The sequence below is a fragment of the Macaca nemestrina genome, chromosome 20 (genome assembly GCF_043159975.1).
Source record: "Macaca nemestrina isolate mMacNem1 chromosome 20, mMacNem.hap1, whole genome shotgun sequence".
NCBI lineage: Eukaryota > Metazoa > Chordata > Mammalia > Primates > Cercopithecidae > Macaca > Macaca nemestrina.
Genome location: NC_092144.1, coordinates 8,477,214 through 8,503,536, shown reverse-complemented (window position 1 = coordinate 8,503,536; position 26,323 = coordinate 8,477,214). Strand labels below are relative to the sequence as shown.

Sequence of the window (26,323 nt, the reverse complement as noted above, 5' to 3'; positions counted from 1 at the left end):
TGACTTCTTGACACTCTTCTCTGAGGCTATTGGTCATTTTTCCCCGTAGATGTTACTAACTGAACACTTCTGTTGCTTCAGCTTACTAATTTACATGATCAATAGCCAATTAATTCAGCAGGAGAGAATACTACAGAGTCGATTCTCTCTGTACTTTCTTCTGCTCCAGAGTGAAGGATCTTTCTAAATCAGAGACCATCACTGTGTTCACAGGAAGGGCACAGGTGAACTTGAGATGGCAAACGCTGCCTTTGTTACTACAGAAGAAGGGATTATGGATTGAAGTCCTTCGCAGTGCCAAGTTGCTTAGAAAAATGTGCAAAAGGGTCCCTAGGAGTGCTCTTGGGACATCACATTTTTCTCACTCCTGTAGCAGGTAGATGTTACTTTCCTGAAGGACAGGGAAAGGATTCAGAGGAAGGAATGAATTTGAAAGAAAATGAAGGTGAAGAGAAAGAATGAGCTCATCTCCCTTATCCTCTTTCTTCTAAAATCCTTAAGTAGCTTTGCACTGAACTAAGATTTGGGGGAACCTAGAGGAGGCTGAAAGTTGTAAGCTAAAACTGGTTTAGCAAGGGCGAGCTCCAAAGACAAAAGTGGAAATAGTTTAGGGGTAGCCTCTTGCATGGGTGAAGCCCTAGTTCATCACATCCTCCCTTACACGGAAAGCCCTTTTATATGGGGCATGGGGAAAAACTGAGCTAAAGATGACAATTTCTCCTGAGCAAACCAGATGGTCAAACCTCTAACCTCACCATCTCCCTTGAAATGTTGAATGTGTTCCCTGGTGTCCAGAGGCTTAAAGTGTGAGAATTAAAAGCTCAACATTTTCTTTCCCAGGGAAGGAGGAAATAGTTTTAATCGAAATCCCAGGAGGAAATGAATGATAGTGTCAAACAAAAAAACCTCATCTTCTGTACCACTTGCATATACTCTACTGACATACTTTCTAATCACAGGCACATCCCCAGGAAGCCCAGAAATGTCTACAGCTCTCAAAATCATGAGCTCCAAGAAACCCAGCATCAGCCCAGAGATCAGGTCCACTGTGAGAATTTCTCCTTGGAAGACTGCAGAAACAACTGTTCCCATGGAGACCACTGTGGAACCAGTCACCCTTCAGTCCACAGCCCTAGGAAGTAGCAGCACCAGCCTCTCTCACCTGCCCACAGGAGCCACATCACCAACCAAGTCACCAACAGAAAATATGATGGCTACAGAAAGGGTCTCCCTCTCCCCATCCCCACCTGAGGCTTGGACCAATCTTTATTCTGGAACTCCAAGAGGGACCAGGCAGTCACTGGCCACAACGCTCTCTGTCTCCTTAGAATCACCAACTGCTAGAAGCACGACAGGGACTGGTCAGCAAAGCAGTCCAGAATTGATTTCGAAGACAACTGGAATGGAATCCTCTATGTGGCATGGCTCTACTGGAGGGGCCACAGTAGACACACATGTCTCTCTGAGCACATCTCCCAATATCCTTGAAGACCGTGTAACCAGCCCAAACTCTGTGAGCTCAGTCACAAATAAATCCAAACATAAAACCGAGTCATGGGTCAGCACCACAGCCATTCCCTCCACAATCCTGAATCACAAGACAATGGCAGCTGAAGAACAGACAAGTCGATCTGTGGATGAGGCTTATTCATCAACTAGCTCATGGTCAGATCAGACATCTGGGAGTGACATCACCCTTGGTGCATCTCCTGATGTCACAAAGACATTATACATCACCTCCACAGCACAAACCACCTCACTAGCATCTCTGCCCTCTGGAGACCAAAGCATTACCAGCCTCACCAGTCCCTCAGGAGAAAAAAGAAGCTTTGCGTCATCTGTCACATCCCCTGTGGAAGTGAGCATCATGAATGTAACCACAGCTCCTACTCCAGGTATCTCCACCACCATCACCACCATGGGAACCAACTCAATCGTGACTACCACACCCAGCCCCGAAGTGGGTGTGAGTACCATGGACAGCACCCCGGACACAGAGAGGCACACATCTTCTACAGAGCACCCTCCCACCTGGTCCTCCACAGCTGCATCAGATTCCTGGACTGTCACAGACATGGCTTCAAACTTGAAAGTCGCAAGTTCTCCTGGAACAATTTCTACAATGCATACAACTTCATTCTTAGCCTCAAGCACTGAATTGGACTCCATGTCTACTCCCTATGGCCTTATAACTGTCACTGGAACCAGCCTGGTCACTCCATCCTCTGATGCTTCAGCTGTAAAGACAGAGACCAGTACCAGTGAAAGAACATTGAGTCCTTCAGACACAACTGCATCTACTCCCATCTCAACTTTCTCTCCTGTCCAGAGGCTGAGCATCTCAGTTCCTGACATTTTAAGTACAAGTTGGACTCCCAGTAATACAGAAACAGAAGATGTGCCTGTTTCAATGGTTTCTACAGATCATGCTAGTACAACGACTGACTCAAATATGCCGCCGTCTACTTTTCTGTTTGATTCTCGGTCCACTCTTGACTGGGACCCTGGGAGATCTGTGTCATCAGCCACAGCCACTACCTCAGCTCCTCACGGGGCCACAACTCCTCAAGAACTCATTTTGGAGACCATCATCAGCTCAGCTACCTCACAGCTGCCCTTCTCTATAGGGGACGTTACAAGTGTAGTCACACCAGCTGCAATGGTAAGGAGCTCTGGAGTTACTTTTTCAAGACCAGATCTGACAAGCAAAAAGGCAGAGCAGCCTTCTACTCAGCTTCCCACCACAATTTCTGCACATCCAGGGCCGGTGCCCAGATCAGCAGCAACAACTCTGGATGTGATCCCACACACAGCACAAACTCCAGATCCAACTCTTCAGAGACAAGGGCAGAGGGCTCTTACAACAGAGGCAAGAGCTACATCTGACTCCTGGAATGAGAAAGAAAAATCAACCTCAAGTGCACCTTGGATCACTGAGATGATGAATTCTGTCTCACAAGAGACCATCAAGGAGGTTACCAGCTCCTCCAGTGTATTAAGGAGCCTGAATACACTGGACGTAAGCTTGGAATCTGCGATGACTTCATCCCCAAGTTGGAAAAGCAGCCCGTATGAGAGAATTGCCCCTTCTGAGTCCACCACAGACAAAGAGGCAATTCACCCTTCTACAAACACAGTAGAGACAAGAGCATGGGTCACAAGTTCCGAACATGCTTCTCATTCTACTGTCCCAGCTCACTCAGAGTCATCCAAACTCACATCTCCAGTGGTTACTGCCTCCACCAGGGACCAAGCAATAGTTTCTGCATCAGCAACCACAAGGCCAGAGTCTACAAGGACTGGAACAGAGCCTAATTCCTCCTTGACTACTGAACTGAAAGATTTCAGCCCTTACATGGAGTCCAGCTCAACCACACAAACAAGTATTATCTCTTCCCCAGGTTCCACTGCGATCACCAAGGGGCCTAGAACAGAAATTACCTCCTCTAAGAGAATATCCAGCTCATTCCTTGCCCAGTCTGTGAGGTCATCAGACAGCCCCTCAGAAACCATCACCAGGCTGTCTAACTTCCCTGCCACGACAGAATCTGGAGGAATGACCCTCACTATGCAAACAAGTCCACCTGGCGCTACATCACTAAGTGCACCTACTTTGGATACATCAGCCACAGCCTCCTGGACAGGGACTCCACTGGCTATGACTCAGAGATTTACATACTCAGAGAAGACCACTCTCTTTAGCAAAGGTCCTGAGGATACATCACAACCAAGCCCTCCCTCTGTAGAAGAAACCAGCTCTTCCTCTTCCCTGGTACCTATCCATGCCACAACCTCACCTTCCAATATTTTGTTGACATCACAAGGACACAGTCCCTCCTCTACTCCACCTGTGACCTCAGTTTTCTGGTCTGAGACCTCTGGCCTGGGGAAGACCACAGACATGTCAAGGATAAGCTTGGAACCTGGCACCAGTCTACTTCCCAATTTGAGCAGTACAGCAGGTGAGGTGTTATCCACTTATGAAGCTTCCAGAGATACAAAGGCAATTCATCATTCTGCAAACACAGCAGTGACGACTATGGAGGCAACTAGTTCTGAACATTCTCCTGTCCCAGTCCATACAAAGCCATCCAAAGCCACATCTCCATTGGTTACCTCCCACATCATGGGGGACATCACTGCTTCCACATCAGTGTTTGGCTCCTCCGAGCCCACAAAGATTGAGACAGTGTCCTCTGTGAACCCAGGACTTCAGGAGAGAAGCACATCCCAGGTGGCCAGCTCTGCTACAGAGACAAGCACTGTCATTACCCATGCATCTAGTGGTGATGCTACTACTCATGTCACCAAGACACAAGCCACTTTCTCTAGCAGAACATCCATTCCAAGCCCTCATCACTTCAAAACTTCTACCAATGCATTTACAAATGTGAGCACCAACCCTTCTACCTCTCTGATAATGGCAGAATCTTCAGGAGTGACCATCACCACCCAGACAGGTCCTACTGGAGCTACAACACAGGGTCCATATCTCTTGGACACATCAAGCATGCCTTACTTGACAGAGACTCCATTGACTTTGACTCCAGATTTTATGCAATCAGAGAAGACCACTCTCATGAGCAAAGGTCCCAAGGATGTGTCATGGACAAGCCCTCCCTCTGTGGCAGAAACCAGCTCTCCCTCTTCCCTGACACCTATCTTGGTCACAGCCTCACCTCCTGCCACTTACACATTACGAGGGCGAAGTACATCCTCTCCTGTTTCTGTGACTTCAGTTCTCACCTCTGGACTGGTGAAGACCACAGATACATTGAACACAAGCATGAAACCTGTGACCAATTCACCTCAAAGTTTGAACAACACATCAAATGAGATGCTGGCCACTTTGGAAGCCACCACAGACATAGAGACAATTCATCCTTCCATAAACAAAGCAGTGACCAATATGGGGACCACCAGTTCAGCACATGAACTGCATTCCACTCTCCCAGTCAGCTCAGAATCATCCACAGCCACATCTCCAATGGTTCCTGCCTCTGCTATGGGGGATGCTCTTGCTTCTACATCAACACCTCGTTCTGAGACCACAGACACTGGGGGAGAGCCAACATCCTCCCTGACTGCTGAACAAAAAGAGAACAGCACCCTCCAGGAGATGAACTCAACTACAGAGTCAAACATCATCCTCTCCAATGTGTCTGTGGGGACTGCTACTGAAGCCTCCAAAGTGGAAGTCCCCTCTTTTGATGCAACATTCATACCAACTCCTGCTCGGTCAACAAAGTTCCAAGATATTTTCTCAGTATCCGGCAGTAGACTTTCAAACTCTCCTCCCATGACAATATCTACCCACATGACCACCACCCAGACAGGGTCTTCTGGAGCTACATCAAAGATTCCACTTGCCTTAGACACATCAACGTTGGAAACCTCAGCAGGGACTCCATCAGTGGTGACTGAGGGGTTTTCCCCCTCAAAAATAACCACTGCCATGAACAATGATGCCAAGGATGTATCACAGACAAGCCCTCTCTTTGAGGAGGAAGCCAGCTCTCCCTCTTCTCAGGCACCTGTCCTTGTCACAACCTTACCTTCTCCTGTTTCTTTCACATTGCAATGGCATGGTACCTCCTCTCCTGTTTCTATGTCCTCAGTTCCTACTTCTTCACTGGTAAAGATCACAGGCAAGGTGGACACAAGCTTAGAAACGGTGACCAGTTCACCTCAAAGTATGAGCAACACTTTGGATGACATATTGGCCACTTCACCAGCCACCACAGATATAGAGACAACACACTCTTCCATGAACACAGCAGTGACCAATGTGGGGACCACTAGTTCAGCATTTGAATCACATTCTACTGTCTCAACTGACCCAGAGCCATCTAAAGTCACATCTCCAAATGTCACCACCTCCACCATGGAAGACACCACAATTTCCAGATCAATTCCTAGATCCTCTAAGACTACAAGAATTGAGACTGAGACAACTTCCTCCCTGACTCCTAAACTGAGGGAGACCAGCATCTCCCAGGAGATCACCTCATCCACAGAGACAAGCACTGTTCCTTACAAAGAGCTTACAAGCATTAAGAGAGAGCCAACATACTTCTTGACTCCTAGACTGAGGGAGACCAGTACCTCTCAGGAGTCCAGCTTTTCCGCAGACATGAGTTTTCTACTTTCCAAAGTTCCCACTGCTATTATTACTGAGGTCTCCAGTACAGAGGTCATGTCTTCTAGCAAAATTTCCACCCCAGACCATGATAAGTCTACAATGCCACCTGACACCTTCACAGGAGAGATCTCCAGGGTCTTCACCTCCTCTATTAAGACAAAATCTGCAGAGATGACGATCACCACCCCAGCAAGTCCTCCTGGGTCTGCATCACATGGTACCCTTCCCTTGGACACATTAACCACACTTTCCCAGGGAGGGACTCATTCAACTGTGACTCAGGGATTCCCACACTCAGAGGTGACCACTCTCATGAGCATGGGTCCTGAGAGTGTGTCATGGATGACAACTCCCCCTATTGAAAAAACCAGCTTTGTGTCTTCCCCGATGTCTTCACCTGCCATGATATCCCCTTCTCCTGTTTCCTCCATATTTTCAGAGAGCATCCCCTCATCTCCTCTTCCTGTGACTGCACTTCCTACTTCTGTTCTGGTGACAACCACAAATGGATTGGGCACTACAAGCCCAGAATCTGTAACCAGTTCACCTCCAAATTTGAGCAGCAGCACTCATGAGAGACTGACCACTTACAAAGACACTGCACACACAGAAGCTGCCACACATCCTTCCACAAACACTGCAGTGACCAAAGTAGGGACTTCCGGGTCTGGACATGAATCACAATCCTCTGCCTTAGTTGACTCAGAGACATCGAAAGACACACCTCTGATGAGTACCACTTCCAACATGGGAGACACAAGTGTTTCCATATCGACTCCTGATATCTCTCAAACTAGCCAAATTCAAACAGAGTCAATGGCATCCCTGACCCCTAGACCGAGGGAGAGCAGCACGTCTGAGAAGATCAGCTCAGTGACAGAGACAAATAGTACCATTTCTTATGTGCCTACGGGTGCTACTGCTCAGGTCTCCAGGACAGAAGTCATCTCCTCTAGCAGAACATCCATCTCAGACCTTGATCAGTCCACAGTGACACCCAGCATCTCCACAGGAATGATCCCCAGGCTGTTCACCTCCCCTATCATGACAAAATTTGCAGAAATGACCATCACCACTCAAACAACTACTCCTAGGGCTCCATCACATGGTACCGTTCCCTTGGACACATCAACCACACTCTTCCAGGGAGGGACTCATTCAACTATGTCTCAGGGATTCCCACACTTAGAGATAGCCACTCTTAGGAGCAGAACTCCTGAAGATGTGTCATGGATGACAACTCCCTCTGTAGAAGAAACCAGCTCTGAGTCCTCCTTGATGTCTTCACCTGCCATGACATCCCCTTCTCCTGTTTCCTCCACATTATCAGAGAGCATCTCCTCCTCTCCTCTTCCTGTGACAGCACTTCTTACTTCTGTTCTGGTGACAACCACAGATGTGTTGGACACGACAAGCTCAGAGCCTGTAACCAGTTCACCTCCAAGTTTGAGCAGCCCCACACATGAGAGACCAGCCACTTATAAAGACACTGCACATATGGAAACCATGCATCCTTCCACAAACACAGCAGTGACCAACGTAGGGACCTCTGGGTCTGGACATGAATCACAATCCTCTGTCCTAGCTGACTCAGAGACATCAAAAACCACATCTCCAATGAGTACCACCTCCACCCTGGGGAACACAAGTGTTTCCACATCAACTCCTAATATTGCTCAGACTAGCCAAATTCAAACAGAGCCAACAGCATCCCTGAGCCCTAGACTGAGGGAGAGCAGCACGTCTGAGGAGACCAGCTCAATGACAGAGACAAATACCGCCTTTTCTTACGTGCTCACGGGTGCTATCACTCAGAGCTCCAGAACAGAAATCTCCTCTAGAAGAACATCCATCTCAGACCTTGATCGGTCCACAGTAGTACCCGACATCTCCACAGGAGTGATAACCAGGCTTTTCACCTCCCCCATCATGACAAAATCTGCAGAAATGAGCATCACCACTAAAACAACTACTCCTGGGGCTACATCACAGGATACCCTTCCCTTGGACACATCAACCACACTCTTCCAGCGAGGGACTTATTCAACTGTGTCTCAGGGATTCACACACTCAGAGATAGCCACTCTTAGGAGCAGAACTCCTGGAGATGTTTCATGGATGACAACTCCCTCTGTAGAAGAAACCAGCTCTGAGTCCTCCTTGATGTCTTCACCTGCCATGACATCCCCTTCTCCTGTTTCCTCCATATTTTCAGAGAGCATCCCCTCATCTCCTCTTCCTGTGACTGCACTTCTTACTTCTGTTCTGGTGACAACCACAGATGTGTTGGGCACGACAAGCCCAGAGCCTGTAACCAGTTCACCTCCAAATTTAAGCAGCACCACACATGAGAGACTGATCACTTACAAAGACACTGCACACACAGAAGTCATGCATCCTTCCACAAACACCACAGTGGCCAACGTGGGGACCTCCATTTCTGGACATGAATCACAACCTTCTGTCCTAGCTGACTCAAACACATCCAAAGCCACATCTCCAATGGGTACCACCTTCACCATGGGGGATACAAGTGTTTCTGCATCAACTCCTACCTTCTTTGAGACTAGAATTCAGACTGAATCAGCATCCTCTTTGACTCCTGGATTAAAGGACACCAGCACATCTGAGGAGGTCAACACTGTGACAGAGACAAGCACTGTCCTTTCAGAAATGCCCCCTGCTACTACTACTGAGGTCTCCAGGACAGAAGTTATCACCTCTAGCAGAACATCCATCTCAGGGCTTGATCATTCCAAAATGTCACCCTACATCTCCACAGAAACCATCACCAGGCTCTCCACTTCTCCTGTTGTAACAGGATCCACAGAAATGACCATCACCAACCAAACAGGTCCTATAGGGACTACCTCACTGGCTACCCTTACCCTGGACACATCAAGCACAGCTTCCTGGGAAGGGACGCACTCACCTGTGACTCAGAGATTTCCACACTCAGAGGATACCACTACTAGGAGCAGAGGTACTAAAGGCGTGTCATGGCGAAGCTCTCCCTCTGTGGAAGAAACCAGTTCTCCTTCTTCCCTGGTGCCTTTAACTGCAATAACCTCACATTCACCTCTTTTTTCCACATTATCAGGAAGTAGCCCCACTTCTCCTCTCCCTGTGACTTCCCTTCTCACCTCTGGCAGGAGGAAGACCACGGACATGTTGGACGCACTCTCAGAGCCTGTGACCAGCTCCTTACCAAGTGCAAGTAGCTTCTCAGGTGAGATGCCTACTTCTGAAGCCTCCACAAATACAAAGACAATTCACTTTTCAGAGAACACAGCAGAAACCAATATGAGGACCACCAATTCTATGCATGAACTACATTCCTCTGTCTCAATCCACTCCCAGCCATCCAGACACACACCTCCAAATGTTACTGGGTCTATGATGAAGGACGCTATTGTTTCCACATCAACACCTGGTTCTCCTGAGACTATAAATATTGACAGAGAGTCAACATCCCCCCTGATTCCTGAACTGACAGAGAACAGCACCGTCCTGGTGATGAACTCAACTACAGAGTCAAACATTGTTTTCTCCAGTGTGTCCATGGGTGCTGCTACTGAGGTCTCCAGGGCAGAAATCCCCTACTATGATCCTACATTCATGCCAGCTTCTGCTCAGTCAACAAAGTCCCCAGACATTTCACCTGAAGCCAGCAGCAGACATTCTAACTCACCTCCCTTGACAATATCTACACACAAGACCATCACCACACAAACAGATCCTCCTGGGGTGACATCTCTTGGCCAGCTGACCTTGGACACATCAACCATAGCCAATCCAGCAGGAACCCCATCAGCCAGAACTCAGGATTTTGTAGACTCAGAAACAACCACAGTCATGAACAATGATCTCAGTGATGTGTCGAAGACAAGCCCTTTCTCTGTAGAAGAAGCGAACTCTCTCTCTTCTCAGGCACCTCTCCTTGTGACAACCTCACCTTCTCCTGTAACTTCCACATTGCAAGTGCACAGTACCTCCTCTCTTGCTTCTGTGACCCCAGTACTCACCCCTGCACCAGTGAAGATAACAGACATGGACACAAGCTTAGAACCTGTGACTCGTTCATCTCAAAGTTTAAGCAACACCTCGGCCACTTCAAAAGCCACCACAGATACACACACAATACATCCTTCTATAAACACAGCAGTGACCAATGTGGGGACCATCAGTTCACCACACGAATTCTATTTTACTGTCTCACCTGACTCAGAGCCATATAAAACCACATCTCCAGTAGTTATCACTTCCACCATGGGGGACTCAATAGTTTCCATGTCAATGCCCAGATCCTCAGAGATGACAAAGATTGAGTCTGAGACAACTTCCTCCCTGACCTTTGGACTGAGGGAGATCAGCACCTCCCAGAAAATCGGCTCATTCTCAGACACAAGTGCTGTCTTTGACAAAGCACTCACTGCTGCTACTACTGAGGTCTCCAGAGCAGAACTCATTTCCTCTAGCAGGACATCCATCCAAGGCACTGAGAAGCCCACAGTGTCACCAGACACCTCCACAGGATCTGTCACCATGTTCTCTACCTTTGCTGGCATGACAAAATCTGAAGAAATGACCATCGCCACTCAGACAAGCCCTCATAGGGCTACCTCACAGGGTACCCTTACCTGGGACACGTCAATCACAACCTCACAGGCAGAGACCCACTCAGCTATGACTCATGGATTTTCACAATTAGATGTGTCCACTCTTATAAGTAGAGTTCCTGAGGACGTGTCAGGGACAAGCTCACCCTCTGTGGAAAAAACCAGTTCTCCCTCTTCCCTTCTATCTTTACCAGCAATAACCTCACTGCCCCCTGTACCTACTACATTACTAGAAGGTAGGCCCTATTCTTCTGTTCATCTGACTTCACTCCCCACTTCTGGCCCGGTGAAGACCACAGATATGCTGGCATCTGTGACCAGTTTACCTCCAAATTTGGGCAGCCCCTCACAAAAGATACCATCTACTTCTGAAGACATTAAAGATACAGAGAAAATGCATCTTTCCACAAACATAGCAGTAACCGATATGGGGACCACTACTTCTGAAAAGGAATCTTATTCATCTGTCCCAGCCTACTCAGAACCACCCAAAGTCACCTCTCCAATGGTTACCTCTTTCACCATAAGGGACACCATTGTTTCCACATCCATGTCTGGCTCCTCTGAGATTACAAGGATTGAGATGGAGTCAACATCAACCCTGGCTCATGAGCTGAAGGAAAGCAGCACCTCCCAGGAGCCCATCGTATCCACAGAGAAAAATGCTGTCCTTCACAAGGTGACCACTGGTGCTACTCCTGAGACCTCTAGGACAGAAGTTGCCTCTTCTAGAAAAACATCCATTCCGGGCCCTGATCATTCCACAAAGTCACCAGACATCTCCACTGAAGTGATCCCCAGGCTGCCTATTTCCCCTGGCATTACAGAATCTGCAAATGTGACCATCATCACTCAAACAGGCCCTCCTCTTGGATCTACATCACAGGGTACATTTACCTTGGACACACCAACTACATCCTCCAGGGCAGGAACACACTCGGTGGTGACTCAGGAATTTCCACACTCAGAAATGACCACTCTCATGAACAAGGACCCTGAGATTCTATCACAGACAATCCCTCATTCCATAGACAAAACCAGCTTCTCCTCTTCCCTGATGCCTTCACCAGCCATGACCTCACCTTCTCCCGGTTCCTCAACATTACCAAAGACCATTCACGCCACTCCTTCTCCTATGATCTCACTGCTCACCTCTAGTCTAGTGATGACTACAGACATGTTAGGCACAAGTCCAGAAGCTACAACCAGTTCACCTCCAAATTTGAGCAGTACCTCACATGAGATACTGACGACAGATGAAGACACCACAGCTATAGAAGCCATGCATCCTTTCACAAGCACAGCAGTGACTAATGTGGAAACCACCAGCTCTGGACATGGGTCACAATCCTCTGTCCTAGCTGACTCAGGAAGAACCAAGGCTACAGCCCCAATGGATACCACCTCCACCATGGGGCATACAACTGTTTCCACATCAATGTCTGTTTCCTCTGAGACTACAAAAATTAAGAGCCAGTCAACATATTCCTTGACTCCTGGACTGAGGGAGACCAGCATCTCCCAAAATGCCAGCTTTTCCACTGACACAAGTATTGTTCTTTCAGAAGTCCCCACTGGTACTGCTGCTGAGGTCTCCAGGACAGAAGTCACCTCCTCTGGTAGAACATCCATCCCTGGCCCTTCTCAGTCCACAGTGTTGCCAGAAATATCCACCAGACCAATGACAAGGCTCTTTGCCTCGCCTACCATGACAGAATCAGCAGAAATGACCATCCCTACCCAAACAGGTTCTTCTGGGTCTACATCACAGGATACCCTTACCTTGGACACATCCACCACAAAGTCCCAGGCAAAGACTCATTCAACTTTGACTCAGAGATTTCCACACCCAGAGCAGACCACTCTCATGAGCAGAGGTCCTGGAGATATGTCATGGCAAAGCTCTACCTCTGTGGAAAAACCCAGCTCTCTCCCTTCCCTGCTGTCTTTACCTGCCACAATCTCACCTCGTCCCGTTTCCTCCACATTACCAGTGAGTATCTCCTCCTCTCCTTTTCCTGTGACTTCACTTCTCACCTCTGGCCCGGTGACGACCACAGACATGTTACGCACAAGCTCAGAACTTGTAACCAGTTCACCTCCAAAGCTGAGCCACACTTCAGGTGAGAGACTGACCACTGGCAAGGACACCACAGTTACAGAAGCTGTGCATCCTTCCACAAACACAGCAGTTTCCAATGTGGAGACTTCCAGCTCTGGACATGAATCCCCTTCCTCTACCTTAGCTGACTCAGAGACATCCAAAACCACATCACCAATGTTTATTATCTCCACACAGGAGGACACAACTCTTGCCATATCAACCCCTCACTTCTTGGAGACTAGCAGAATTCAGAAAGAGTCCATTTCCTCCCTGACCCCTAAATTGAGGGAGACCAGCAGTTCTGTGGAGACAAGCTCAGCCACGGAGACAAGTGCTGTCCTTTCTGAAGTGCCTGCTGGTGCTACTACTGAGATCTCCAGGACAGAAGTCACCTCCTCTAGCAGAACATCCATCTCTGGTCCTGCTGAGTCCACAATGTTGCCAGAAATACCCACCACAAGAACAGTCATTAAGTTCCCTACTTCCCCCATCATGGCAGAATCATCAGAAATGACCATCAAGACCCAAACAAGTCCTCCTGGATCGACACCAGGGAGTACCCTTACATTAGACACATCAACCACACCCTCCTTGGTAATAACCCACTCGACTATGACTCAGAGATTGCCACACTCAGAGATAACCACTCTTGTGAGTAGAGGTTCTGTGGAAGAAACCAACCCTCCATCTTCCCAACTATCTTTACCTGCCATGATCTCACCTTCTTCTGTTTCTTCCACATTACTAGCAAGTAGCCACTCCTCTTCTGCTTCTGTGACTTTGCTTCTCGTGCCAGGCCAAGTGAAGACTACAGAGGTGTTGGACACAAGCACAGAACCTGAAACCAGTTCACCTCCAAGTTTGAGGAGCACCTCAGTTGAAATACTGGCCACCTCTGAAGTCACCACAGATACAGAGAAAATTCATCCTTTCTCAAACACAGCAGTAACCAAAGTGGGAACTTCCAGTTCTGGACGTGAATCCCCTTCCTCTGTCCTACCTGACTCAGAGACAACCAAAGCCACATCGCCAATGGGTACCATCTCCATCATGGAGGATACAAGTGCTTCCACGTTAACTCCTGCCTTATCTGACACGAGGAAAATTCAGACAGAGCCAGCTTCCTCACTGACCACCAGATTGAGGGAGACCAGCACCTCTGAAGAGACCAGCTCAGCCACAGAGACAAACACTGTTCCTTCTGAAGTGTCCACTGGTGCTACTACTGAGGTCTCCAGGACAGAAGCCATCTCCTTTAGCAGAACATCCATCTCAGACCCTGAGCAGTCCACAGTGTCACAAAACATCTCCACAGAAACCATCACCAGGATTTCTGCCTCCTCTGTCATGACAGAATCTGCCAAAATGACCATCACAACCCAAACAGGTCCTCCGGGGTCTACACCAGAAAGTATCCTTAATTCGGACACAGCAACCACATCCTCTTGGGAAGAAACCCACTCTACAGTAACTCAGGGATTTCCACACCCAGAGATGACCACTTCCATGGGCAGAGGTCCTGGAGGTGTGTCATGGCCTAGCCCTCCCGTTGTGAAAGAAACCAGCCCTCCATCTTCCCCGCTGTCTTTACCTGCTGTGACCTCACCTCATCCTGTTTCCACCACATTCCCAGCACAGATCCCCCACTCTCCCTTTCCTGTGACTTCACTTCTCACCTCTGGCCCGGTGATGACCACAGATAACTTGGGTATAAGCACAGAACCTGGAACCAGTTCATCTTCAAGTTTGAGCAGCACCTCCCATGAGAGACTGACCACTTACAAAGACACTGCACATACAGAAGCTGTGCATCCTTCCACAAACACAGGAGGGACCAATGTGGTGACCACCAGCTCTGGATATAAATCACAATCCTCTGTCCTAGGTGACTCAGAGACATCCAAAGCCTCATCTCCAATGGGTACCACCTCCACCATGGGGGATACAAGTGTTCTCACATCAACTCCTGCCATCGTTGAGACTAGAAGGATTCAGACAGAGCCAACTTCCTCCCCGACCCCTGGATTGAGGGAGTCCAGTGGCTCTGAAGGGACCAGCTCAGGCACCAAGATGGGCATCATCCTTTCTAAAGTGTCCACTGGTGCTACTACTGAGATCTCCAAGGAAGACATCACCTCCATCCCAGGTCCCGCTCCATCCACAATATCACCAGACATCTCCACAGGAACCATCAGTTGGTTCTCTACATCCCCTGTCATGACAGAATCAACAGAAATAACCATGAACACCCACACAAGTCCTTTAGGGGCCACAACACAAGGCACCAGTACTTTGGACACTTCAAGCATAACCTCTTTGACAATGACACACTCAACTCTATCTCAAGGATTTTCACACTCACAGATGAGCACTCTTATGAAGAGGGGTCCTGAGGATGTATCATGGATGAGCCCTCCCCTTCTGGAAAAAACTAGCTCTTCTTCTCTGATGTCTTCACCAGCCACAACTTCACCTTCTCCTGTTTCCTCCACATTAACAGACAGCATCTCTTCCTCTCCTTTTCCTGTGACATCACTCCTTACATCTGGCCTGGCAAAAACTACAGATACGTTGCACAAAAGCTCGGAACCTGTAACCAACTCACCTGCAAATTTGAGCAGCATCTCAGTTGAAATACTGGCCACCTCTGAAGTCACCACAGATATGGAGAAAATTCATCCTTCTTCAAACAGAGCAGTGACCGATGTGGGTACCTCCAGTTCTGGACATGAATCCCCTTCCTCTGTCCTAGCTGACTCAAAGACATTCAACGTCACGTCTCCAATGGTTATTACCTCCACCATGGAGGATACAAGTGTCTCCACATCAACTCTTGGCTTTTTTCAGACTAGCAAAATTCGGACAGAATCAACATCCTCCCTGACCCTTGGAGTGAGAAAGACCAGTAGCCCTGGGGCGACCAGCTCAGCCACAGAGATGAGCACTGTCCTTTCTGGAGTGCCTGCTGATGCCACTGCTGAAGTCTCCAGGACAGAAGTCACCTCCTCTAGCAGAACATCCGTCTCAGGCCTTGCTCAGCTCACAGTGTCACCAGAGACCTCCACAGAAACCATCACCAGACTCCCTACTTCTCTTCCTGTGACTTCTTTTATCACCCCTGGCCTGGTGATAACCACAGACAGGCTGGGCATAAGCAGAGAAACTGAAACCAGCTCCACTTCAAATTTGAGCAGCACCTCCTATGAGAGACTGTCCACTTTGGAAGACACTGTAGATACAGAAGCTATGCATCCTTCCACACACACAGCAGTGACCAACATAGGGACCTCCAGTTCTGGACATGAATCACAATCTTCTGTCCTAGCTGACTCAGAGATACCCAAAGCCACATCTTCAATGGGTACCACCTACACCATGGGGAAAACGAGTGTTTCCATATCCACTTCTGACTTCTTTGAGACCAGCAGAATTCAGATAGAACCAACATCCTCCCTGACTTCTGGATTGAGGGAGACCAGCAGCTCTGAGAGGATCATCTCAACCACGGAGAGAAGCACTGTCCTTTCTGAAGTGCCCAGTGGTGCTACCACTGAGGTCTCCAGGACAGAAGTGATCTCCTCTAGGGGGACATCCATGTCAGGGCCTGATCAGTCCACCATGTCTCCAGACATCTCCACTGAAGCGATCACCAGGCTTTCTACCTCCCCCATTATGACAGAATCAGCAGAAAGTGCCATCACTATTCAGACAGGTTCTCCTGGGGCTACATCACAGGGTACCCTCACCTTGGACACCTCAACAACAACCTTTTGGTCAGGGACCCACTCAACTGCATCTCCAGGATTTTCACACTCAGAGATGACCACTCTTATGAGTAAAACTCCTGGAGATGTGTCATGGCCAAGCCATCCCTCTATGGAAGAAGCCAGCTCTGTGTCTTCCCCACTGTCTTCACCTGCCATGACCTCGCCTTCTTTTTCCTCTACATTACCAGAAAGCATCCCCTCCTCTCCTCATCCTATGACTGTACTTCTCACCCCTGGCCCAGTGAAGACCACAGACATGTTGGGCACAAGCTCGGAACCTGAAACCAGTCCACCTCCAAATTTGAGCATCACCTCAGATGAAATAGACACCTCTGAAGTCACCAAAGATACAGAGAAAATTCATCCCTCCTCAAACACACCAGTGATCAATGTAGGGACTTTGGTTTATAAACATCTATCCCCTTCCTCTGTTTTGGCTGACTTAGTGACAACAAAAGCCACATCTCCAATGGCTACCACCTCCACTCTGGGGAATACAAGTGTTTCCACATCAACTCCTGCCTTCCCAGAAACTATGATGACAAAGCCAACTTCCTCCCTGACCTCTGAATTAAGGGAGATCAGTACCTCTCAAGAGATCAGCTCAACAACAGAAAGAAGTGCTTCTCTTTCTAGAATGCCCGCTGGTGCTACTACGGAGGTCTCCAGAACAGAAGCCATCTCCTCAAGCAGAATATCCACCCCAGGTCCTGCTCAATCCGCAATGTCACCAGACATCTCCGTGGAAACCATCACTAGAATTTCTACTCCCCTCACCACGACAGAATCAGCAGAAATGACCATCACCCCCAAAACAGGTCATTCTGGGGCATCCTCACAAGGTACCTTTACCTTGAACACATCAAGCAGAGCCTCCTGGCCAGGAACTCACTCAGCTGCAACTCACAGATCTCCACACTCAGTGATGACCACTCCTATGAGCAGAGGTCCTGAGGATGTGTCAGGGCCAAGCCCCCCATCAGTGGAAAAAACTAGCCCCCCATCTTCCCTGGTGTCTTTATCTGCAGTAACCTCACCTTCGCTGCTTTATTCCACAACATCTGGGAGTAGCCACTCCTCTCCTCTCCAGGTGACTTCTCTTTTCACCCCTGTCGTGATGAAGACCGCCGACATGTTGGACACAAGCTTGGAACCTGTGACCACTTCACCTCCCACTATGAATATCACCTCAGATGAGAGTCTGGCCACTTCTAAAGCCAATATGGACACAGAGGCAATTCACGTTTCTGAAAACACAGCTGTGACCCAGGTGGGCACCACCAGAGCTAGACAAGAATTCTATTCCTCTTACCCAGGCTTCCCAGAGCCATCCAAAGTGACATCTCCAATGGTCACCTCTTCCACGATAAAAGACATTGTTTCTACAACCATACCTGCTTCCTCTGAGATAACAAGAACTGAGATGGAGTCAACATCCACCCTGACCCCCACACCAAGGGAGATCAGGACCTCCCAGGAGATCCACTCAGCCACAGAGCCAAGCACTGTTCCTTACAAGGCACTCACTAGTGCCACGATTGAGTACTCCCGGACACAAGTCACGTCCTCTAGCAGAAGACCTAGCCCTGATCAGTCCACAATGTCACCAGACATCTCCATGGAAGTGATCACCAGGCTCTCTACCTCCCCCATCAAGACAGAATCTACAGAAATGACCATTACTGCCCAAACGGGTTCTCCTGGGGCTACATCACAGGGTACGCTTACCTTGGACACCTCAACAACAACTTTTATGTCAGGGACCCACTCAACTGCATCTCAAGGATTTTCACACTCAGAGATGACCACTCTTATGAGTAGAACTCCTGGAGATGTGCCATGGCCAAGCCATCCCTCTGTGGAAGAAATCAGCTCTGCCTCTTCTTTGCTGTCTTCACCTGCTATGACCTCACTTTCTCCTGTTTCTTCCACATTACCGGACAGCATCCATTCCTCTTCTCTTCCTGTGACATCACTTCTCACCTCGGGCCTGGTGAAGACCACAGAGCTGTTGGGCACAAGCTCAGAACCTGAAATCAGTTCACCCCCAAATCTGAGCAGCACCTCGGCTGAAATACTGGCCACCACTGAAGTCACCACAGATACAGAGAAACTGGAGGTGACCAATGTGGTAACCTCAGGTTATACACATGAATCTCCTTCCTCTGCCTTAGCTGACTCAGTGACAACAAAAGCCACATCTTCAGTAGGTATCACCTACCCTACAAGAGATACAAATGTTCTCATATCAACTCCTGCCTTCTCTGACACCAGTAGCATTCATACAAAGCCAACGCTTTCACTGACTCCTGGGTTGATGGAGACCAGCACCTCTGAAGAGACCACCTCTGCCACAGAAACAAACACTGTCCTTTCTAGTGTGCCCACTGGTGCTACTCCTGAGGTCTCCAGGACAGAAGCCATCTCCTCTAGCAGAACATCCATCCCAGGCCCTGCTCAATCCACAATGTCACCAGACACCTCCACGGAAACCATCACTAGAATTTCTACTCCCCTCACCAGGAAAGAATCAACAGAAATGGCCATCACCCCCAAAACAGGTCCTTCTGGGGCTACCTCACAGGGTACCTTTACCTTGGGCACATCAAGCACAGCCTCCTGGCCAGGAACTCACTCAGCTGCAACTCAGAGATTTCCACAGTCAGTGGTGACAACTCCTATGAGCAGAGGTCCTGAGGACATGTCATGGCCAAACCTCCCATCTGTGGAAAAAAACAGCTCTCCATCTTCCCTGGTGTCTTTATCTACAGTAGCCTCACCTTCGCCGCTTTATTCCACGCCGTCTGGGAGTAGCCACTCCTCTCCTGTCCCTGTCACTTCTCTTTTCACCTCTGTCATGATGAAGACCACAGACATGTTGGATGCAAGCTTAGAACCTGAGACCACTTCACCTCCCAGTTTGAATATCACCTCAGATGGGAGTCTGGCCACTTCTAAAGCCACTGTGGAGACAGAGGCAATTCAGGTTTTTGAAAACACAGCAGTGTCCCATGTGGAAACCACCAGTGCTAGAGAGGAACTCTATTCCTCCTCCCCAGGCTTCTCAGAGCCAACCAAAGTGACATCTCCAATGGTCACCTCTTCCTCTATAAGAGACAACATTGTTTCCACAACAATGCCTGTCTCCTCTGGCCTTACAAGGATTGAGATAGAGTCAATGTCATCTCTGACCCCTGGACTGAGGGAGACCAGAACCTCCCAGGACATCATCTCATCCACAGAGACAAGCACTGTCCTTTACAAGATGCCCTCTGATGCCACTCCTGAGGTCTCCAGGACAGAAGTTATGTCCTCTAGCAGAACATCCATTCCTGGCCCTGCTCAGTCCACAATGTCACCAGACATCTCCGATGAAGTTGTCACCAGGCTCTCTACCTCCCCCATCATGACAGAATCTGCAGAAATAACCATCACCACCCAAACAGGTTCTTCTCTGGCTACATCCCAGGTTACCCTTCCCTTGGGCACCTCAACGACCTTTTTGTCAGGGACCCACTCAACTGTGTCTCAAGGACTTTCACACTCAGAGATGACCAATCTTATGAGCAGGGGTCCTGAAAATCTGTCATGGACGAGCCCTCGCTTTGTGGAAACAACTAGATCTTCCTCTTCTCTGACATCATTACCTCTCGCGACCTCACTTTCTCCTGTGTCCTCTACATTACTAGAGAGTAGCCCCTCCTCTCCTCTTCCTGTGACTTCACTTATCCTCCCAGGCCTGGTGAAGACTACGGAAGTGTTGGACACAAGCTCAGAGCCTAAAACCAGTTCATCTCCAAATCTGAGCAGCACCTCAGTTGAAATACCAGCCACCTCTGAAATCATCACAGATACAGAGAAAATTCATCCTACCTCAAACACAGCGGTGACCAAAGTGGGGACCTCCAGTTCTGTTCATGAATCTCATTCCTCTGTCCTAGCTGACTCAGAAACAACCATGACCACACCTTCAATGGGTATCACCTCCCCTGTGGAGGACACCACTGTTTTCACATCAATTCCTGCCTTCTCTGAGACTAGGAGGATTCCGACAGAGCTCACATTCTCACTGACTCCTGGATTCAGGGAGACTAGCACCTCTGAAGAGACCAGCTCAATCACAGAAACAAGTGCAGTCCTTTTTGGAGTGCCCACTAGTGCTACTACTGAGGTCTCTGTGACAGAAATCATGTCCTCTAACAGAACACACATCCCTGACCCTGATCAGTCCACAATGTCTCCAGACATCATCACTGAAGTGATCACCAGGCTCTCTTCCTCATCCATGATGTCAGAATCAACAGAAATGACCATCACCACCCAAACAAGTTCTCCTGAGGCTACAACACAGAGTACCCTTACCTTGGCCACAACAACAGCACCCTTGGCAAAGACCCATTCAACTGTTCCTCCAAGATTTTTACACTCAGAGATGACAACTCTTATGAGCAGGAGTTCTGAAAATCCATCATGGAAGAGCTCTCCCTTTGTGGAAAAAACTAGCTCTTCCTCTTCTCTGTTGTCCTTACCTGTCAAGACGTCACCTTCTGTTTCTTCCACATTACTACAGAGTATCTCTTCCTCTTCTTTTCCTGTGACTTCGCTCCTCACCCCAGGCATGGTGAAGACTACAGACATAAGCACAGAACCTGGAACCAGTTTATCTCCAAATCTGAGCAGCACCTCAGTTGAAATACTGGCTGCCTCTGAAGTCACCACAGATACAGAGAAAATTCACCCTTCTTCAAGCATGGCAGTGACCAATGTGGGAACCACTAATTCTGGACATGAACTATATTCCTCTGTTTCAATCCACTTGGAGCCATCCAAGGCTACATACCCAGTGGGTACTTCCTCTTCCATGGCCGAAACCACTATTTCCACATCAACGCCTGCCAATATTGAGACCACAAGATCTGAGGCAGAGCCATTTTCTCATTTGACTTCTGCATTTAGGAAGACTAACACGTCCCTGGACACCAGCTCAGTCACACCAACAAATACACCTTCTTCTCCTGGGTCTACTCATCTTTTACAGAGTTCCAAGACTGATTTCACCTCTTCTGTGAAAACATCATCCCCAGACCGGCCTCCAGTCTCACAGTATACTGAAATTCCAGTGGACATAATCACCCCCTTTAATGCTTCTCCATCTATTATGGAGTCCACTGGAGTAACCTCCTTCCCAGAATCCAAGTTTACTATGTCTGTAACAGAAAGTACTCATCATCTGAGTACAGATTTGCTGCCTTCAGCTGAGACTATTTCCACTGGCACAGTGATGCCTTCTCTATCAGAGGCTGTGACTTCATTTGCCACCACTGGAGTTCCACGAGTCATCTCGGGTTCAGGTAGTCCATTCTCTAGGACAGAGTCAGGCCCTGGGGATGCTACTCTGTCCACCATTGCAGAGAGCCTGCCTTCATCCACTCCTGTGCCATTCTCCTCTTCAACCTTCACTACCACTGATTCTTCAACCATCCCAGCCCTCCATGGGATAACTTCCTCTTCAGCTACTCCACATAGAGTGGACACCAGTCTTGGGACAGAGAGCAGCACTACTGAAGGACACTTCGTTATGGTCAGTACTTTGGACACTTCGAGCCAACCAGCCAGGACATCTTCATCACCCGTTTTGGATACCAGAATGACAGAGAGCGCTGAGCTGGGAACAGTGACAAGTGCTTATCAAGTTCCTTCACTCTCAACACGGTTGACAGGTAAGCACCCACAGCCCCTAAAATCCCATTATTGGGAGCTCATAGGAAATGACCCCTTCCTAAGAAGCAAAAAAAAAAGTTAACTAGTTTATTCCTGTACCAGAAATTCTTTTAGCAAACATGTGTTTATCTAATTTCACTTCTAGGCACTGGGTTAGGAATTGGAGGAACAAAAATAAGCAAATAATTGAATCATTACAGTATCATGATAGGTGCTCTAATATTACTACTGGTAATGATGATGACAATAAGAATAATGACAACAGAAAATATTTATAACAGTACTTATTCTGTTTCAAGTGCAGTTTTATTAAGCTATTGGATCCTCAATTGTAACACTTATTGAAGTAGAGAGTATTATAAGCGTATTTTGAAGATGAAGACATTTAGGCACAGGGAGATTAAATAACTTTCTTAAGGTCATATAGCTAGAAAGTAACAGAACTAGGATAAGAACTCGGATTGTGTGTCACTAGGAACTCATGCCCCTAACTGTTGGGCTAAACAGGAGTGGTCAGAGAGGTAACAGAAAAAGCAAGAAGTTCTGGCATCACCAAAGCCATAGGAGGGGAGAGTTTTAGGAAGTAGAAATGTTAAGTTCTGTTAAATACCACAGAATTGCCAAGTTGAAATGAGGTGAGAAGAGCTTTGGCAACATGGGGGTTCTCAGGGATTCTAATGAAGGGAGCATCAGTGAGGTATAGGGCACTAGAAGAACAGCTAAAACACTACATAGATATAAGGGAGGGTTTCTCCCTTTGAGTTGAGCAAGAGACAAAAGGGATACGTGAAAGGAAAAGGCAAGTTAATGAAAATTGAGGGAACAAAGTACCTAAGAAGGTAGGAGGAACCCAGAGCCTAGAAGGAGGAAACACTACTTCCAAGAGGTCAGTAGATAAAGGAAGGAACCTCTTGGGGATTCCATTCCTCTGAAAGGGTTGAGCTTGGCACTAACTTTTGTTCTGGACACAAATCCAAAGAGGCCCTCCAACGACTCGAGTTTCTGCCTCACTGAGCAATCTCTCCAGGAGAATGATTTGTTCCTTCTCCTTCTTCATATTAGTTTTGTAATTCACACTAAATTTAGACACATTGGTGGCTGTTGACCCACATGTTACTATGTGACTCAGTAGTTGAGTCATGGGTGTTCAGTAAGGAAGGGATGAATGGCATGGTGAGAAGGTAGAAGTGTAGTTGGATGGATAAAAGGAAGAATGGAGAGATGGATGAATGAAAGGAAGGAAAGATGAAGAGGAGGAAGGATAGATGCACAGAAGGAAGGATGAAAAGAAAGAAAGGTGATGGAAGACAGGATTGAAGGGGATACAGGTTGAAGGCAAGAAGGGTGGAAGGATGAAATGAAGTAAAGATTGAAGAAAAGATGGGTGGAAAGAAGAAAGGAGGGTGCACTAAAATCTCACACTTCACCACTATATGATTCATCCATAGAAGCAAAAACCACTTGTACCCTCAAAGCTATTGAAGTACAAACTTTTTAATTAAAAATTTAAAAAGCAAGAGAAAGGAAAAAAGGGAGGAAAGACGAAAGGAAGAATGGGTGGTAGGAGGAAGGAATAAAAGGATGAAAAAATGGAAGAATAGATGATCAGATCTAGGGATGAATGAAGGGAAGGATGGACAAATCTATAGGTAGGTGAATGGATCTATGGACTGGTGTGGCCACTTATGGCACACAGTCCCAGCTCCAGTTCATGTTAATGGACTTGAGGAGTTTTTGTGGCCAATGAAGTGGATTCATTTAGACAGTGCTCTTCTTCTGAATGAGATGAGTTACCCCAGTTTTCCTCCCTACCTTCATCTTCAGGAACTGATGGCATTATGGAGCACATCACAAAAATACCCAGTGAAGCAGCACACAGAGGTACCATAAGACCGGTCAAAGGTCCTCAGACATCCACATTGCCTGCCAGTCCTAAAGGTAAGTTTAACTTTGCTTGCCTCCCAATAATGCCACTTGTGACCATATTTCCTCCTCTAGAGAGACAAAATGCTTGTATTCTTTAGAGAGAGAATTGTGTGTGGTTGTCATAGGTTTCCCTGTCTGAACTGGGTCTTTGTCTAATGGTTACCAGGTAGATGTTACCACTTCTCTTTCTTCTCATGGCATGTTGAGTAGCTTTGTCCAACATCAAATATTCACAAATTTGTCCTTATTAACTAATTTTTTTCAATGCTCATTAAAAACTTACTATGAGCCAGGCACAGTGGCTCACACCTTAATCCCAACACTTTGGGAGGCTGAGGCAGGTGGATCAACTGAGGTCAAAAATTCGAGACCAGTCTGACCAACATGGTGAAACTCCATCTCTACTGAAAATATAAAAATTAGCCGGGCATGGTGGCACACACCTGTAATCACAGCTACTCGGGAGGCTGAAGCAAGATAATCACTTGAACCCAGGAGGTAGAGGCTGCAGTGAGCTGAGATCGTGCCACTGCACTCCAGCCTGGGTGACAGAGCATGACTCTGTCTCAAAAATAAATAAATAAATAAAAAATACATATATATGTATAATTATATATATATCTATTACATATATATATGTAAAATATCTGAAAATACATCCCAATAGTTCTAGCAAATGCAGGAAAAAGAAGTATAAATTAACAGCCTTTATGTATGCCCTGGTTGAAAAACAGACACAACTCTCTTGTAAGAGAAACTTAAAAAAAAAACACCTAGGATTATATCTCTCCCATGATGAAAAATTTAGAACTGTACTTTTTTTTAACTTTCACTTAAATAAAGAAGATGGGTGAGCTCCTGGGTTGTTTATGTTTGTCATCACTGGAGAGCTAAATTACAATATGTAACTACAATGGGGGGAATAAAAACATGATATAAATGTAAGATGGTTTATGACATCACTGTTACATGTTTTCTTTGTCACAATATTTAGTAATTCCTCCTTCTTCTGTTTTGAATAAAGTCTGAAATAAAATTTTCATTTTAAAAGGCAGTAACATGAAATACATAAATAAATTAAAATCTGGGTTTCTCAACCTTGACACTATTGTCATTTGGGGCAGATACTTCTTTGCGGTGGGGAGCTGTGCTGTGCATTGTAGGATGTTTGCCAGCGTCTCTGGCCTCTGTTCTCGATGCCATACCATTCGTCCACACACAGTTGTGACAACCAAAAATATCTCCAGACATTGTTAAGTGTCCCCTGGAAGCAAAACTGCCCCTGGTTGAGAACCACTGAACTGGAGAATGTGTCCTAAGATCCATCTTACTATATGGGCGTTTTCACCTCACTTCATTCTCTTTCCATTCTGGTCCCCACAAGATCCAGAAGTTGCTTTAGGGAATTAATATGAAGCAGTGGTTAATAATATGGGTTTAGCATTTAGATACAATGATGTTCAAGTTGTCACCCTGTCAATAGCTGTGTGTGACCTTGGTAAATTGTGGTCTCTGGATTTCTCTTTCTCTCCTGTAAAATGACAAGAATTATAGAATGTGCATTTTATTTTATTTTATTTTATTTTATTTTTTGAGGAGAGTCTTGCTCTGTCACCCAAGCTAGAGTGCAGAGGCGCAGTCTCGGCTCCCTGCAACCTCCATCTCCTGAGTTCGAGCCATTCTTCTGCCTCAGCCTCCCGAGTAGCTGGGATTACAGATGCATGCCACTGCACCCAGCTAATTTTTGTATTTTTAGTAGAGATGGGGTTTCACCATGTTGACCAGGCTGGTCTAGAACTCCTGACCTCAGGTGATCTGCCCACCTCATCCTCCCAAAGTTCTGGGATTGCAGGCGTGAGCCACTGTGCCCAGCCAAAATGTGCCATTTAATGTTCTTGTGAGGATCAAAGAGACAGTGCATGTCAAGTGCTTTGCAATTGCTCCTCCTCCTCCTTCCCATCAACATAATCACCATCATTATCACCATCATTGTTAAATACACATGAAGCACTTTAGAGTGTGCATTCTCAGACGTATTGTTTTT

General features: G+C 47.3%; 1 protein-coding gene across 1 annotated transcript in view; it reads left to right on the top strand.

The window, feature by feature from the left end:
* Positions 1-26,323, top strand: part of LOC105481272 (mucin 16, cell surface associated) — a 170,065-nt gene that overhangs the window by 31,824 nt on the left and 111,918 nt on the right. Inside the window, exons 5-6 of the mRNA XM_071086180.1 lie at positions 891-22,352; positions 24,178-24,291. Of these exons, the coding sequence (XP_070942281.1) occupies positions 891-22,352; positions 24,178-24,291 (21,576 nt within the window). The remainder of the gene's footprint in view (positions 1-890; positions 22,353-24,177; positions 24,292-26,323) is intronic.